This window comes from Barbus barbus, assembly GCF_936440315.1.
Source record: "Barbus barbus genome assembly, chromosome: 37".
In the NCBI taxonomy this organism is placed as follows: domain Eukaryota; kingdom Metazoa; phylum Chordata; class Actinopteri; order Cypriniformes; family Cyprinidae; genus Barbus; species Barbus barbus.
This window is the reverse complement of record NC_136715.1, coordinates 19,796,436-19,810,534: the sequence shown is the minus strand read 5'-3', so window position 1 is coordinate 19,810,534 and position 14,099 is coordinate 19,796,436. Positions and strand designations below refer to the sequence as shown.

Sequence of the window (14,099 nt, the reverse complement as noted above, 5' to 3'; positions counted from 1 at the left end):
ACACGTCTGTAATAGATTAAACAAGCTTGATCATGTCTAGACTACGAAAAAGGTAATTTCGTCAGATTTATATCGCTTAATAAAATATTAAAATGACCACTAGTGAGCAAATGCTCTAGTGATTCATTTATTTCGTACTCATAAACGTGATGTCAAATGCGTTAGAGAGGCAGTTGTGTGAGATATGTGAGAGAGTGACTTACCTGTTGTGTTCTCACTTGCACGGAAGTGCATATAAAGGTTGGGCAGGTAAGCGCACGCGCTGAGTCTGTCTGTCCAGGTGAGCTCGCGCTTACATGCTCGCATCCCGCGTTTGCTTGCTTGAGAATATGAACTTTATTTTTTCTCCTCTGATCAGAAACCGTGAGGACTAATGGGGATTGTTTCACTCTACATTGTCCTTCACTTCTGGCTCGGCACTGTCGGAGGTAAGACTGAAGAAACTTTGATCAGTCACACAAATACAGAACATACATGCAGTTTCGTTCCTCATTCAGCTTTTAATTCCGCCTTTAAAATAATCAATCATTTCGAGCAATATGAAGGCAAAAATCAGCAAGGTTTTTTTAGCTCACTCATTTTTAAATATTTAAATTAAACTATATTTTTAATTTTGAACATCTGCATCAATATGACAAAACCTATTTAGATTATGCAAATATGTCATTTTTAGGCGATAGTTTCTCTTATTTACATATAATTGTTTTTTTATATATATATTATGCTTCATCTCGTGTTTTCATGTAAATAGAGTAAAGTTCTCGTTAGTGACACATGATATATAAATACTCATTATGTGAAGATATTAATCACCTTCAAATCTTACATGCAGTTCTTGAAACGTGATACATAAAACACAAAGGAACAAACCCATCACAAGACAACAAGTTAGGCCTACTAATCATGACAACAAAATTAGCATGAAAAATAATACCTATAAAACTTGTAAACAGTCCAAAAATGCTACTATTCATGCCCCAGTGCATGCTGGGAAGACAACAATTGGGACTCAACCACAAAACCATTTTCTTTTTAAAGCACTTTTGCACGCACAAATGCATCAGTCCATCTCATCTGCTGCTTATTGGTTTCACCTAAAAAGACCTAGGCATAAATTGTTGTAATCGAATAGAACCTGTGCAAGTGATGAAAAGCAGCAACTCGAGTTAAGATTAATTTTTAGTGTACATTTAGTCTACTTGCTGCTTAGACTACTTTTTGGCAGAGAGCACAATGTCAGCTGACTATGGTTTTGATGTTGCGTGAGAAACTTTGCTGCATTGAGAAAAGCAAACCGCATCCACAAACCACGCTGTGCTGTGTTGTGTATGCAGGGACGTGTTCTCAATTTAACGCTCTCTCCTGTGACGAGTGTCTGCAGCTGGGGCCACAGTGCGCCTGGTGCACACTACAGGTAACACAACTGCTTTTGCTTTCAAAATGTTTCAGAATGCAGTGAACAAACTCTTCTTGATGGGATAGTTCACTCGAAAAAGGAAGTATTACACTACTACAGTACAATATACTGTAGCATCAATGGTAGTAAATGTTTCTTCACATCCTCTTTTTAATTGAAAAATAGCCATCAGGAAGGTGCTATAGGGCACATACACCAAAATATCATTTTAAGGGCTCATTTGTTTCATTGTCAGTCGGCTTATTTTGCATAATTGTTGCATTAGTGTTTTTTTCCCCCTTTGACATATTTGTTTTTATGCTTTCTGAAAAGCTGCTATATGTTGCAGCACCTGTGTGAAGCCAAAGATACATTTCCATTATAACGGATAACCCTAGTGAAAAAAAATGCTAAAATGTATTTAAAACATTTATTTCATGCTAAGTATATTACAAACACATTTACATATTTATGTGCTTAATAAAAATACCCTGCAGTTGTACTGTTAGTATACTAACTGCTGTACTTTAAGGTCTGCTAAACTGGAACAATTAATTTTGTGCTTAATGCACTTTAATTGTGCAGAAGTTGTGCTGATATACTGAAGTATATCTAAAGTGGAACTATTGCAAGTATACGTCAGGTACACTTTAAATATCTTGCATTTAAAGACCGATATTATACAGAGATCACACAATAGTGATATTAAAACACATTTTAGGCATACAATTAAGAAATGTGCATTGTGCAATTAAGAAATACTCCAAATAAAGTTTAATTATAATTTTATATCAGTAAGTCTTAAGTGATATGTCAATAAATAAGTTAATGGTTTGGAAGTATACTTGGAATGAATTAAATGTATTTTAAATTAATCATGGCATAGGTTTTTTTCTAGGGAATACACTGAAAAAAATAGCAAAAGATTTGCTTTTGAACTATTTTTGCTCTGAGATTTTTAGTAAATTTGTGAAATTTGAAAGCAGAAAGACTAAAAGAGAATATTCATGTACAACATACTCCAATAATATTTGTTTCATTACCTTATTAATTTAGAGAAAAATGTTTACATTGTGAAGAGTCAAATCAAAATAATATAATCTAATATATCTATAATCTGTTTGTAATATATCAATAAATTGTAGTTTAACTGTCTTAGTTAATTATGTCGTTATGCAACAAACAATTGGTAAAGTGTTACCAAAAATAATTAAAATGATTGTTTATCCAGAATTTCACTGACTTCGACGAGAGATGCGACACACCCGAGGCTCTTCTTCAGAAGGGATGCTCCGGCGAATTCGTGGAGTTCCCCGTCACGAACGTCAAAATACTGAAGGATCAAGGCTTAGGAAAGAGCGCTGGCTTCACTAACGTTTCGTACATCGCACCACAGAAGATGCGCCTCCAACTTAGACCAGGTAAAAAAAAATGGGTGACACAGATTTGAAAATCAAAGAAATGATTTTCTCTCTACCCACAGCTGCTCCTCTGCTGGTGAGGTACTTCCCCTGACAGTAAGATTAGAAAGATTTAGTCATTCAGAGACAGAAAACCAACTACACAATGTCTGCTGGTGCCGAAGTGGGTGCCGAAGATCACTCTGACCTGGAAAACATTTGTACCACACTGGAATCGCAGAATGTAAACTTGTGCCATTTTGAGCTTTGTTTGTCATTTCTCTTCCACAGGAAGTCAGCAGACCTTTCAGATTCAAGTGCAGCAACCGGAGGACCATCCGGTGGACATTTATTACCTGATGGACCTGTCGGCGTCTATGTATGATGATCTGAACATGATCAAAGACTTGGGCTCGACGCTCTCAAAAGAGATGGCTAAGTTAACCAGCAAATTCAGACTCGGATTCGGTTCCTTTGTGGAGAAACCAGTTCTGCCTTTTATCAAGATAACACACGAAGAGTTGGCCAATCCCTGCAGGTGATTCCCATAATACACCAGCTTAGCCAGATCTGAGGGGTCTGCCAGTATAAACCCAAGAAGTAAGATGAATGGGACATCAGTGGGGGGAAAGTGTGTTTTAATTTCAACCGATCATGTTAACGACCGCTGAGCTACGTCACATGACATCATCGTCCATTTAGAAGTGAGCGATTAACCATTTCAGACAATAGAAACCCTTTTTTAATCACGTTTCTCTTTTGCAGGAGTGTTGATTTTCAATGTCTCCCCACATTTGGATACCGACACCTTCTGTCGTTAACAAGCAGTACTGACAAGTTCAATGAGATCATCTCAAAGCAGCAGGTATCGGCGAACATCGACTTGCCAGAGTGTGGTTTTGACGCCATCATGCAGGCAGCGGTGTGCGGGGTGAGTCGGTTTCCCTTCAAATGCTTCGCTTTTATGGAGAGAACACAAATTTTTTTCAACTTCTGGCAACGTCACTGTCAACTCAGGACAGGATTGGCTGGCGGAACGATTCCATGAAGCTGTTGGTGTTCGTGAGCGATGCAGATTCTCATTTTGGGATGGATAGTAAAATGTCCGGCATCGTTGTCCCCAATGATGGAGAGTGTCACTTGGATGACAATAATGAGTATTCAATGACTGCCCATCTGGTAAGGTGAAGTTTGCAGCTTCAGTTCCTGAGGAATCAGGAAATTTGGATCACTTAAAGCAGTGGCTCTCAAACCTCTCCATGAAGCACCCCCAGCACCAGCCCTATATCTGACACACCCACTTCAGGTCTTGCAGCTGATGAGCTGCAATGAGCTGATGAGTTGAATCAGGTGTGATAGATGAGGGAGACATACAAAATGTGCAGGGCTGGGAGTACTCCAGGACAGGTTTGAGAACAACTGACTTAAAGGAATATTCCAGGTCACAATGTCTAGAAATTAACCTCTATAGTCGTTTTCCATTTGAAACAAATAAGGCTGGGAGGGATAGATGTAGTTTTTGGAAACACATATTTTCACTATTTCATCGGCTAAACGATCGACACCTAGATAACACCAAGAATAGTACAGTTGAACAGATATTTATCACTTAAGGCCTTGTTTTCATTTGGATCAAATTAAATGTGGTATTGAGCTGACAAAGGTGGCATTGATGGCACTAGAAAAAAAATATTTTGATGCTTCAGTTCCTAAAAGCAAAAGGAAAAGTTATATATTTACAAGTATGCATTTACATCAGTATACATTTTGGTAGTTGACATGAAATAATTTTGGGAAGTTATTACTGTGTTATTACTTTAAATGCTTTCACTTCGTTTTCTAATTATATATATATATATGTGTGTGTGTGTGTGTGTGTGTGTATATTTATTTTTTTGAAGCTCAAATAAAAATGAAGTGTATATTTTTGTGAAAGCATTTACAGTAATAATAGAGTATTATTGTCAGATGCTGTCAATGTAACTTAAGTTGCATTTAACCTTGAATATTCCTTAACAATGTATTTATTTTGAGTTCTTGTTTAATTACTATATTTTAAACCTAAATTAACTGAATAATGCTTTTTTTTCTCTTTTTTTTTTAAACAAATGAATTTAGGTATGTCCTATCTCCTGCAGTATTTTTTGTGAATTTGTTGTCTGACTGAGTGTATTGTTTTTGGTACTTTTCTCATCTGTATTTAGGAGTACCCAACTTTGGGGCAGCTTGTGGACAAACTGGTTGAAAACAATATCCTCCTTATATTCGCTGTGACTGACAATCAGAGGCAGAACTATGAGGTGAGAAAAGAGTAAGGGGTTTTCTCTCTCATGTTTATTCATTTTAGGCCACAATGAAGCAAACAAAAAGGCATGTGTGTTTCTGTGTATGTGGAACCTGAGAGCACCTGAAGGAAGATATATCAGTGTGTGAATAGACTGCATGAATCACTAGTGTATTCAGCTCTCTTTACAACATGTTCAAACACAGCCTTTATCACATCACCCAGACCGACCTCTCATGACACAAATATTTTATGTTTTCTGAGTTCTCCTTTTCTTTCGTCTTCCCTCCCATTCTCCATATCTCTCTCCCACATCTCAAATTCTTTGGCTGCTCTCCAGGAGTTTGCAGTTGATGTTTAACCACCTTCTTCTTCCTTTCTGATAGAATTATGCTAGTCTGATTCCTGGTGCTACTGTGGGGGTGTTGGCATCCGATTCAAGGAACATTCTGGAGCTCATCATGACCTCATATAAGGTACAGTTAGTCTTCACAAGACTCAGTGTATCAAGGGTAATGTGACAGTGTTATAATGGCCCTATTAGGCCAACATTCACACATTTGATGATCATGCATGTGTTTTTTATGCTTTGCAAACTTAGCTTAGCATTTGGATTTCTGTGGTCTTTTGAATGTTTTGCAAATTTGGTTGATTTAAGGAAATGTTATTTTGGAGGCTGACATAGATGAGGTTTCTCAAAATTGTGACTGATTTAGTGATTAGTTCAAACGGGTTGAGCTATCTGTAAAATTCATAGCTACAGTTGCAAATGAAAAATAAATAACACATTTCTTTTTTGTTGTAAATATATTTTTTCTGAAAGAAATAGAAAAATGTAATAAATGAAAAATAAAAATATGATAGATAGATAGATAGATAGATAGATAGATAGATAGATAGATAGATAGATAGATAGATAGATAGATAGATAGATAGATAAAATTATATTTTTATTTTTCATTTATTATATTTGTATATTATATTTAATTTATTAAATTTCATTATTTATGAATAAGTTGCCTAAATTTCTTAGTAATATATGTAAAATACATTTATTTCATACTAAGTGTAGTTCAAATCTATTAACATATTTACTGACATATCGCTCGAGAATTATTGATATAAACATTATAATTCAACTTTATTTGGAGTGCTGCTTGTACACAAAGCACATTTCTTAATATTAAGCTTAATGTGTTTTAATGTCACTTTTGATGAAGATTGTATGATTTTTGAATAATATTGGTCTTTAAATGCAAGATATTTAAAGTGTACCTGAAGTACACTTGCAATAGTTCCACTTCAGATATCAGATATACTTAAGTTGGACATCAGCACTACTTCCACCCAATTAAAGTACAAAATGAGTTGTTCCAGTTTAGACTTTAAGTATAGTTACAGTATATTAGTATACTAAAAGTACAATTGCAGGGTATTTTATTAAGTGTATAAATATGTAAATGTATTTGTAGTATACTTAGCATGAAATAAATGTGTTTCAAATACATTTTAGAATATTTATTTTTCACTAGGGTTGCCATATGTGGGAGAGAATTATTTCTTCAGAGTCGTTTTTCATGCAGATATGCATCTTATCTGATCAATGTTTCCCTTCTATTTAACCCCCTCTGCTCATTTTCATGAGAATCGGCGTGTTCACAGAGCGTGTCTGCACTCGTTCTATAGCTGTTGTTTGATCTCTTCATCTCCGTTCTCCATCCCCCATTCTCTCTTACCTCTGCCTGCTCTCTAATTTTCATCACACCCCTCCAGAAACGACCTGAGCACTATACATCCCACCCTACCTGACACAGCTCCACTATGGCGGTGTATTATTGAAGTGCAAAGTCTATGACAAACCTCAGTAAATAAGCTAGAATAGACTATTTGAATTGAAGTTGACAGTCGAACATCGCTCTGGATGTCTTGGCACCTGGTGTGCTTGTATTGCTGACCCAGCACATGAGACAGCCAGACACACAATGAGCTGCTCATGTGCTCCATCTTACATATACTTGCATAACATTGTTGATTTTTTTTTTTTTTATCCTGATTTTTTTTTTTATTCTATGGGTGGGCGATATGACCAAAATTTTATATCATGGTATGAGTAATTGTATTTCACGGTAACGTTATATATCATGATATAGTTATTTTTGCATTAACGTGAATGACAGACAGCAGGAATATTAGACTGGTGTCACTTTAAGAGCTGCCCGGATCCAATGTACTGTTACACATGCTTTCTTTCTCAGCTGTTTGCTTTCATTTAAGACGTAAATTACTGTGTTTACAAGAATGCTTGCAAAGACAGGCATTTTGACACATACAACTGTGTGTGTATTTAACCATTAAGGCCTATAAAGCAGCAAATGCTTTGTTCAATACTCTTGCTCTATGAGCGCTGTCTTGACAGTCTCTCAAACAGCACATGCTTATAGTGAAATGAGTTCTCTTTTGCTTCTAATTTCATTTTTTTTCTAGTTATGTAGAAAATGACTGTCACTCATTACCTTTTCAAGGTTTATTTTGTAGTAATGACTGGCTCGAAGGAAAGCTTTTACATTACAAAAACTGATACTCTTCACACATTAACGGACTGTTTGTGTCTGTTATTTGATTGACAGGAACTGAGGTCAGAGATCGATCTGGAGGTGCTGGGCAACACTGAGGATCTGCAGCTTTCCTTCACAGCACTCTGTCAGGACGGGACCATCATCACCGGACATAAAAACTGCTCCAATGTCAAAGCTGGTGATGTGGTCAGTTCTTCATTCAAACTTTCCTTATAGTAATGCTTCCCTAGTAGATAAAAAAAAGAAGAACAATACCTGTCACGTGTCATACATCTGTTCGATGAAATAACAAACATGTCACATCATGTATGATTTATAATGCAATAATTATAATATTAATATAGTTTGTTGCTCTCATTGTGCATGACATGACAGCATTTAAACAAGTGTTTAAATAAATCAAACTTCTTGACAGTTACAAACAAATAAACCTCGCCGAACTAGTTGAACACGATTTGAAAATATTTGCGCGCTGTTTGTGCGAAATATGTCCTGTGAAAATTACTTGTATCGTACACAATTTATCAAAGCAGTTGAAACAAAAGTGATCTTTTCCCACTCAGGTATCTTTTAATGTTACGATCGAATTAAAAGGCTGTCTTGCCGGTCCACGGCGGTTTTCCTTGCGGCCGGTGGGTTTCCAAGATGCCCTGGAGATCGAACTGGAGTCTCAGTGTGTGTGTGACTGTCATCAAACCCCCGAAGCGAACAGCACCTTCTGCAGCCGAGGGCGTGGGGCGCTGGAGTGCGGCGCCTGCGTGTGCGATCCAGGCTTCGTGGGGCCCAAGTGTGAGTGCACAGAGGGCCAAGAACAAATCAGTGACTGCAGGTGAGAACAAGCATCATGGAGAGTCTCCTGTGAGGCACGCAGACATACTTTAATATAAGATTATGTGTATGGCAGGGTGCATGAAGGTGCGGAGATGTGCAGCGGCCTGGGCGAGTGTTTCTGTGGACAGTGTGTGTGCCACCCGTCTAATTTCGGACGTGTATATGGGCCGTACTGCGAGTGCGACAACTTTTCCTGCCTCAGGTTCAGAGGAGAGCTTTGCGGAGGTCAGTACCCAGTGTAACCCTTTGAGTCGAGGGAAAGAAAGCTCTGACACAGTGGGAGGGATATTTGATCTGTGGAATGTTAATGAAAGAATAACACACTGATAATTGCCAAAACTCGGGAGGACACGGGAGGAAGGGTTTAATGCAGGCCGTCCCATGTTTATATTTGCATATCAGTGCAAGTGTGCTATGAGGTTTTCATATTTACTTTAGGCCTGTTAATTTAAGGTGATTATCACAATTATTATGTGTGATTAAATTATATATATAGAAAAAACCTGTGAAAATAATGATTGAAATTAATAAAATAATTCTGTATAAGGAATTTTCTTGCCATTGGAACATTCATGTTTGAAGCCTTTGTCTAGCTTAAAAGTGTAATGTTAAATTATGCTAATGAAATTAAGGTAAATGCTGTTTTCAGCAAATATTGGTCATTGATTGTTATTTTGATGAATGAATCAGCATATCATGTGATTAATATCACACTTCTGAACTTATAAAACTGATTTATTATTAATAATGAAATGTTTAATGTACAGTTTTCAATTTTAATATCTCACATGCTCACCAATGCTGCAATATTTGATCATAAATACAGTAAAAACAGTACTAGTGTGAAAAAAAATGTCCTATTATTATTATTAATAATCTATATATTTCTGTTGAAACTGTGATAAATATTTTTCGGGATTCTTTGAGCAGAAAATAAAAAATTAAGCATTTAATTAAAATTGACATCTTTTGTGTTATAAATGTCTGTCACTGTCTGTTTCCATACTAAATTAAAGTATTCATTTCTTTTAAAAATATATTGTTGTATATATTTCCTTTACGCTTGTTTGTGTAGGTCACGGGGAATGTGACTGTGGCGAGTGTGTGTGTCACAGCGGTTGGATGGGAGAGTTCTGTAACTGCAGCACCAGCAACAGCTCATGCGTGTCTCCGGATGGTTCCGTCTGCAGCGGACGGGGCAAGTGTGTGTGTGGGACGTGCGAGTGCACCGTTCCCGGAGCCTCAGGAGAGTGGTGCCAAAGGTGCCCAACCTGTGGAGATATCTGTAGCTTGCCCAGGTAAAGACATGCATGTCCATCTGTGACTAAAACTGAGTTTCATAATGAAAATGCAGTGTTGAAAGTCAATTGTTTTGGCTACAATCTGATTTGAATCATTGTGTGCTGTCTGTTTTTTTTTTTTTTGTCATAAGCAGTTCAAGAAATTGTGATTTAAATGATGTGTGAATTAAGATAACCTCATTATTTAAATAGCCTAATTAAAAGAATATTTGTTTATTTTTTTTATCTGAATATTATCATTAATGCATGTAAGTATATTTGAAAATTTGTTTATTATCGCTTGTTTTAAATGGACCACCAGCTTTCGGCTTTCAGAGCAACTTTCCTCATGACTATTGTGTTTGTGTGCGTGTGTGTGTGTGTGTGGGCAGCTCTGTGTGTTTTTATGAGTCGTCTTCAGAGGGCATATATGAGCACCAAAAGGCATGTGGCAGCTCTGCAGTATTGCATTTCCTTCCCACTAAAGGTCCTGTCACCCTGCGGGTCATTTGACTCTGTGATCGAGCGATAAAGAGAGAATGAGACTGAAAATGAGAGAGTGCATATCTGGGGAAAACACCCCCAAAGAACACAAAACAAAGCTTCCTCTAGAGCCGAACTCTCTGTGGGGTCGACAGGATTTTTTTTTTTTTATGTTGTCTTTGTGTCCCGCAGGTCTTGTGTGGAGTGTCACCTCAAAGCTAAGGACCCGCTGGACGAGTGTGCCTTGAAGTGCAACTCCCTACATGCCACTGTCAGCAATTCCACAGGTCAGAATCCATTGTTTTGTTCTCTGCAGTGTCCGTTTATCAGTGGTCACATGGTCAGCAGGGTAGTTGTTTGTTAGGTAAAAATGTTTCATTTAATGTACGCCTTTTTAAAGGAACAGTATAGCTAAAAATGAAAAAATACATAAATAAAAAATTCTCCTCATGGCATTCTAAACCTGTATATTCCAAGTCTTCTTAGTCAATTGTATGATACTATGGCAATATTTCAACATTTAATCTATAAAACATACTCCTATCTATTTTCATGTAGTACTTATTATTTCAGCTATAGTATCTATTCCATAAGGAACTAGTACTTATTTGGGGGCTACTAGTGCTTATTCTTTAGATATTAGTACCTATTAAATACTACGCTAGTACTTATTCATAACTATGAAACTGACCCTAATACTTATTTATTAGAAACTACTTATTAAATATATATTTGTACTTGTTTATTAGATACTAGGTCTTATTTCAATAGTAACTAATAACTATTCTCTCGTTACTATTAACACAATCAAATTTTTTGCCATAGTTATACTTTAGGTATTATTACTTATTTTTAGATACTAGTGCCAATGTTTAGATACTAGTACTTAATCATTACATATTAGTACTTATTACATACTTGTACCTATTAAATAGATACTAGTATTTATTTATTACATACTACTAATTATCCACTATAAATGAATTCTTTAGATTTTAATTGAACTCTACAGTGCCCATTCTGACTAGTCATAACATAAGACTAATAAAATAGCTGTGACAAGTATAATAAGATTTATTACTAGTAAGAATTACAAAAATATACTAGTGTCTACTGAATAAGTACTCGTACTTAATTAATAACTACTAGTATCTATTAAATAGGTACTAGTATCTAATGAAAAGTAATATTAGTCAATAGTATCTAATGAATACTTACTAGTACTATTTAAAAGATACTAGTCACAATTGCAATACATACTAGAATAAGCACTAGCTAGTGAATAAGTACAAGTACTTAATGGAATAGATACTAGTAACTTACAAAATAAGTACTGCTAGATACTATTAAGTTTTAAGGATTAAATGTTAAAAAATGCGTGCCATATACTTTCAGGCTGATTTCTTCAAAAACCTCAAATCTGTTTTAAAGTACTCAGCTCATACAAAGCAGACATCCTTTAGATTGGCCCTCTTGACACTTCACAAAGGGAAACATGCTATTTAGCTTGTTGTGTGGAGAGCCTATTGTTGGGACCCGTTGGGTTTCAAAACCCTTGAGTGTCTATACAAGATCAGCCTATTATATGAACCCTGAGATCACAAGGCAACTGGTGCTGTGGAGGCTGGCTCTATACGCTCTCTCTGACTGGAAGACAATCAAAAGACACAAAACACTGTCTGTCTTTGATAAAGACACGAGAGGGACAAAGGAAAGAGATATAAAGAGATTGAAGGGAATAAAAAAAGACTGTTTTTGAGTGGTATAATATCATACATACATGACTTGGTATGTATATAGAGGAATTTGGTGAATATTAGAGTGATGAAGAATTAATTTTAAGGACAAAATGTATTAAGGGGCCGACATCAGGAGTCAACTGGAGTGTGCAAAATGGTTCTTACAGGACGGGTGTTTGGAGAGGCGGAGTTTAAAAATTAGAGGTCTAGGTGATGTCATCAGAAAAGAACATTTGTTTTAGAGGCGGACATAATACATTTTGATTTAAGTTTCAATATTTTCACTTATTAATTCAAACTATTGTTTTCTTTTTTGAACGTTCAAGACCATGTTTTAAGAAAATAAAAAGGGTCATTTGTTTTCATGATGATAAATAAACAAAAACACACACATACACATATAGATATATATATATATATATATATACACACATACACACACACACACGCATGTATGTATGTATATATACATATATATGTGTGTGTTAAAAGCATCTGCTAAATGCATAATGTAAATGTAATATATTTTTATTATCAGATTTTGAGGAGAGTCGGGCAGCATTGTGCACCTTACAGAATGAGGACTACTGTCTACTGTCATTCAGCTTGGTGGACAGTGATCACGGCAGCATCATTTACAACCCCAAGCTTTATGGTGAGACTAATGACATTTTTTTTTAAGTATATGAACATGTACAGTTTAACTTATACATTGTGGCATTATACTTTTCATTATTTTTTTCATTGTTTGTGCATAACTCTCCTACAGACTGCCCTGAGCCTCCAAACGCCCTGTTGATCGCTCTGGGCGTGTGCATGTCTGTCCTCATTATTGGCATCACTCTCCTTGTGATCTGGAAGTTTCTTGTTTCTGTTCATGACCGGAAAGAGGTTGCCAAGTTTGAGGCAGAGAAGGCGAAAGCGAAATGGCAGTCGGTATGATAACATTGTCAAGAGAGCATTACGCAGAATTTTCTGTTCATTTGAATGTGTTAAAAACCTAATAAACTTTAAATAATTGTGTTTTTGTTCCTCTTTTATCCCCAGGGCACAAATCCTCTTTTCAGGAGCTCGACATCAACATTTAAAAATGTGACCTACAAAAGCGCAAGGCAGCAGAAGAGTGATATTTCTTAGGGCTACTGACCAACTTTGTGTGTTAAAACACAAAATGCAGGCTTCTATTTACCAGGAGCGATTAATTTTTTTTAATGTTTTATTTTCTTGTACTGTACAAGAATGAGTGAGAGTGTATGTGTGTGTGTGTGTGTGTGTGTGTGTACAGGTCTATATATCCTGGTGGGGGTTAAACCTGGATGCACACAGACTCGTGGGGACTCGTGTCACAGTGGGGACCTAAATTGAGGGTAGAAAACTTATAAATCATACAGAATGAGTTTGTTGTTGTTGTTGTTGTTGTTGTTGTTGTTTTTGAGAAAGTAAAAATGCAGAACGTTTCCTGTGAGGGGTAGGTTTAGGTGTAGGGTTGGTGTAGAGTGATAGAAAATACAGTTTGTACAGCATAAAAAACATTTCACCTGGAGATTTCCCTACAAGGAAAGCTGACAAGACGCGTGCGTGTGTGTGTGTGTGTGTGTGTGTGTGTGTGTGTGTGTGTGTGTGTGCTTGTAATCTGGGGGCAGGACTGTTAGTTACTGGCAGGGAATTTATTTTAAAAACTGTAAATAATTTAAACAATGTGTTTTGCTGCTAAAAGTGTTAAAGGTACTGTTAAATCTGGGCAACACTGGATCTTCTTGTTTTATGTTTCTTGTGGTTGTTATAGCAAAATGCAGTTATTTGTGACAGATGTAATTTTGGTTAGTTGAGGCTGAGCCTTTTGTAATTAGATATGATTGCTGGATCAAATGTAAAAAATAATAATATTAATAATAATAAAAAAAGTCTGTCTACTTGTTTTTGTAATATATTTGATGGTTTTCCATAAAAAAAATGTTGAGTTTCACATTACTTCTCTCTATTCATCTGCACACAGTCAATTTAAGGCTGCATGCACTGTGATCGTTAATATTTCATAACATTATTTCTGCAAACTGTGTAAATGCATATGTGATGCTTTGTGGAGCCTTAACAGTGTAAATCAGATGCA

At 36.2% G+C, this 14,099-nt stretch overlaps 1 protein-coding gene across 2 annotated transcripts; it reads left to right on the top strand.

The window, feature by feature from the left end:
- Positions 1–216: 216 nt before the first annotated feature.
- LOC306856698 (integrin beta-6-like) lies at positions 217–13,954 on the top strand. Of its 2 annotated transcripts, XM_079396102.1 has the most exons (17): positions 217–280; positions 359–428; positions 1,335–1,414; positions 2,628–2,817; positions 3,088–3,334; positions 3,562–3,727; positions 3,814–3,975; positions 5,001–5,096; positions 5,467–5,556; positions 7,708–7,842; positions 8,220–8,485; positions 8,561–8,712; positions 9,563–9,785; positions 10,443–10,537; positions 12,528–12,644; positions 12,759–12,925; positions 13,037–13,901. In XM_079396102.1, exons 2-17 carry the CDS (start codon positions 374–376, stop codon positions 13,124–13,126), a joined length of 2,331 nt encoding a protein of 776 aa, XP_079252228.1. In that variant the 5' UTR covers positions 217–280; positions 359–373; the 3' UTR covers positions 13,127–13,901. The 2 variants fall into 2 exon arrangements, with proteins under 2 accessions (XP_079252228.1, XP_079252227.1); XM_079396101.1 differs by having other exon boundaries at positions 265–428; positions 13,037–13,954.
- Positions 13,955–14,099: the final 145 nt, after the last annotated feature.

What these genes read in the sequence shown, in the direction of transcription:
- LOC306856698 (XM_079396101.1), top strand. Translation starts at nt 374, where the DNA reads ATGGGGATTGTTTCACTCTACATTGTCCTTCACTTCTGGCTCGGCACT. An exon ending in GCGCCTCCAACTTAGACCAG is followed by an intron (nt 2,818 to 3,087) that starts GTAAAAAAAAAT and finishes TCTCTTCCACAG; the next exon opens with GAAGTCAGCAGACCTTTCAG. An exon ending in GATATCTGTAGCTTGCCCAG is followed by an intron (nt 9,786 to 10,442) that starts GTAAAGACATGC and finishes TGTGTCCCGCAG; the next exon opens with GTCTTGTGTGGAGTGTCACC.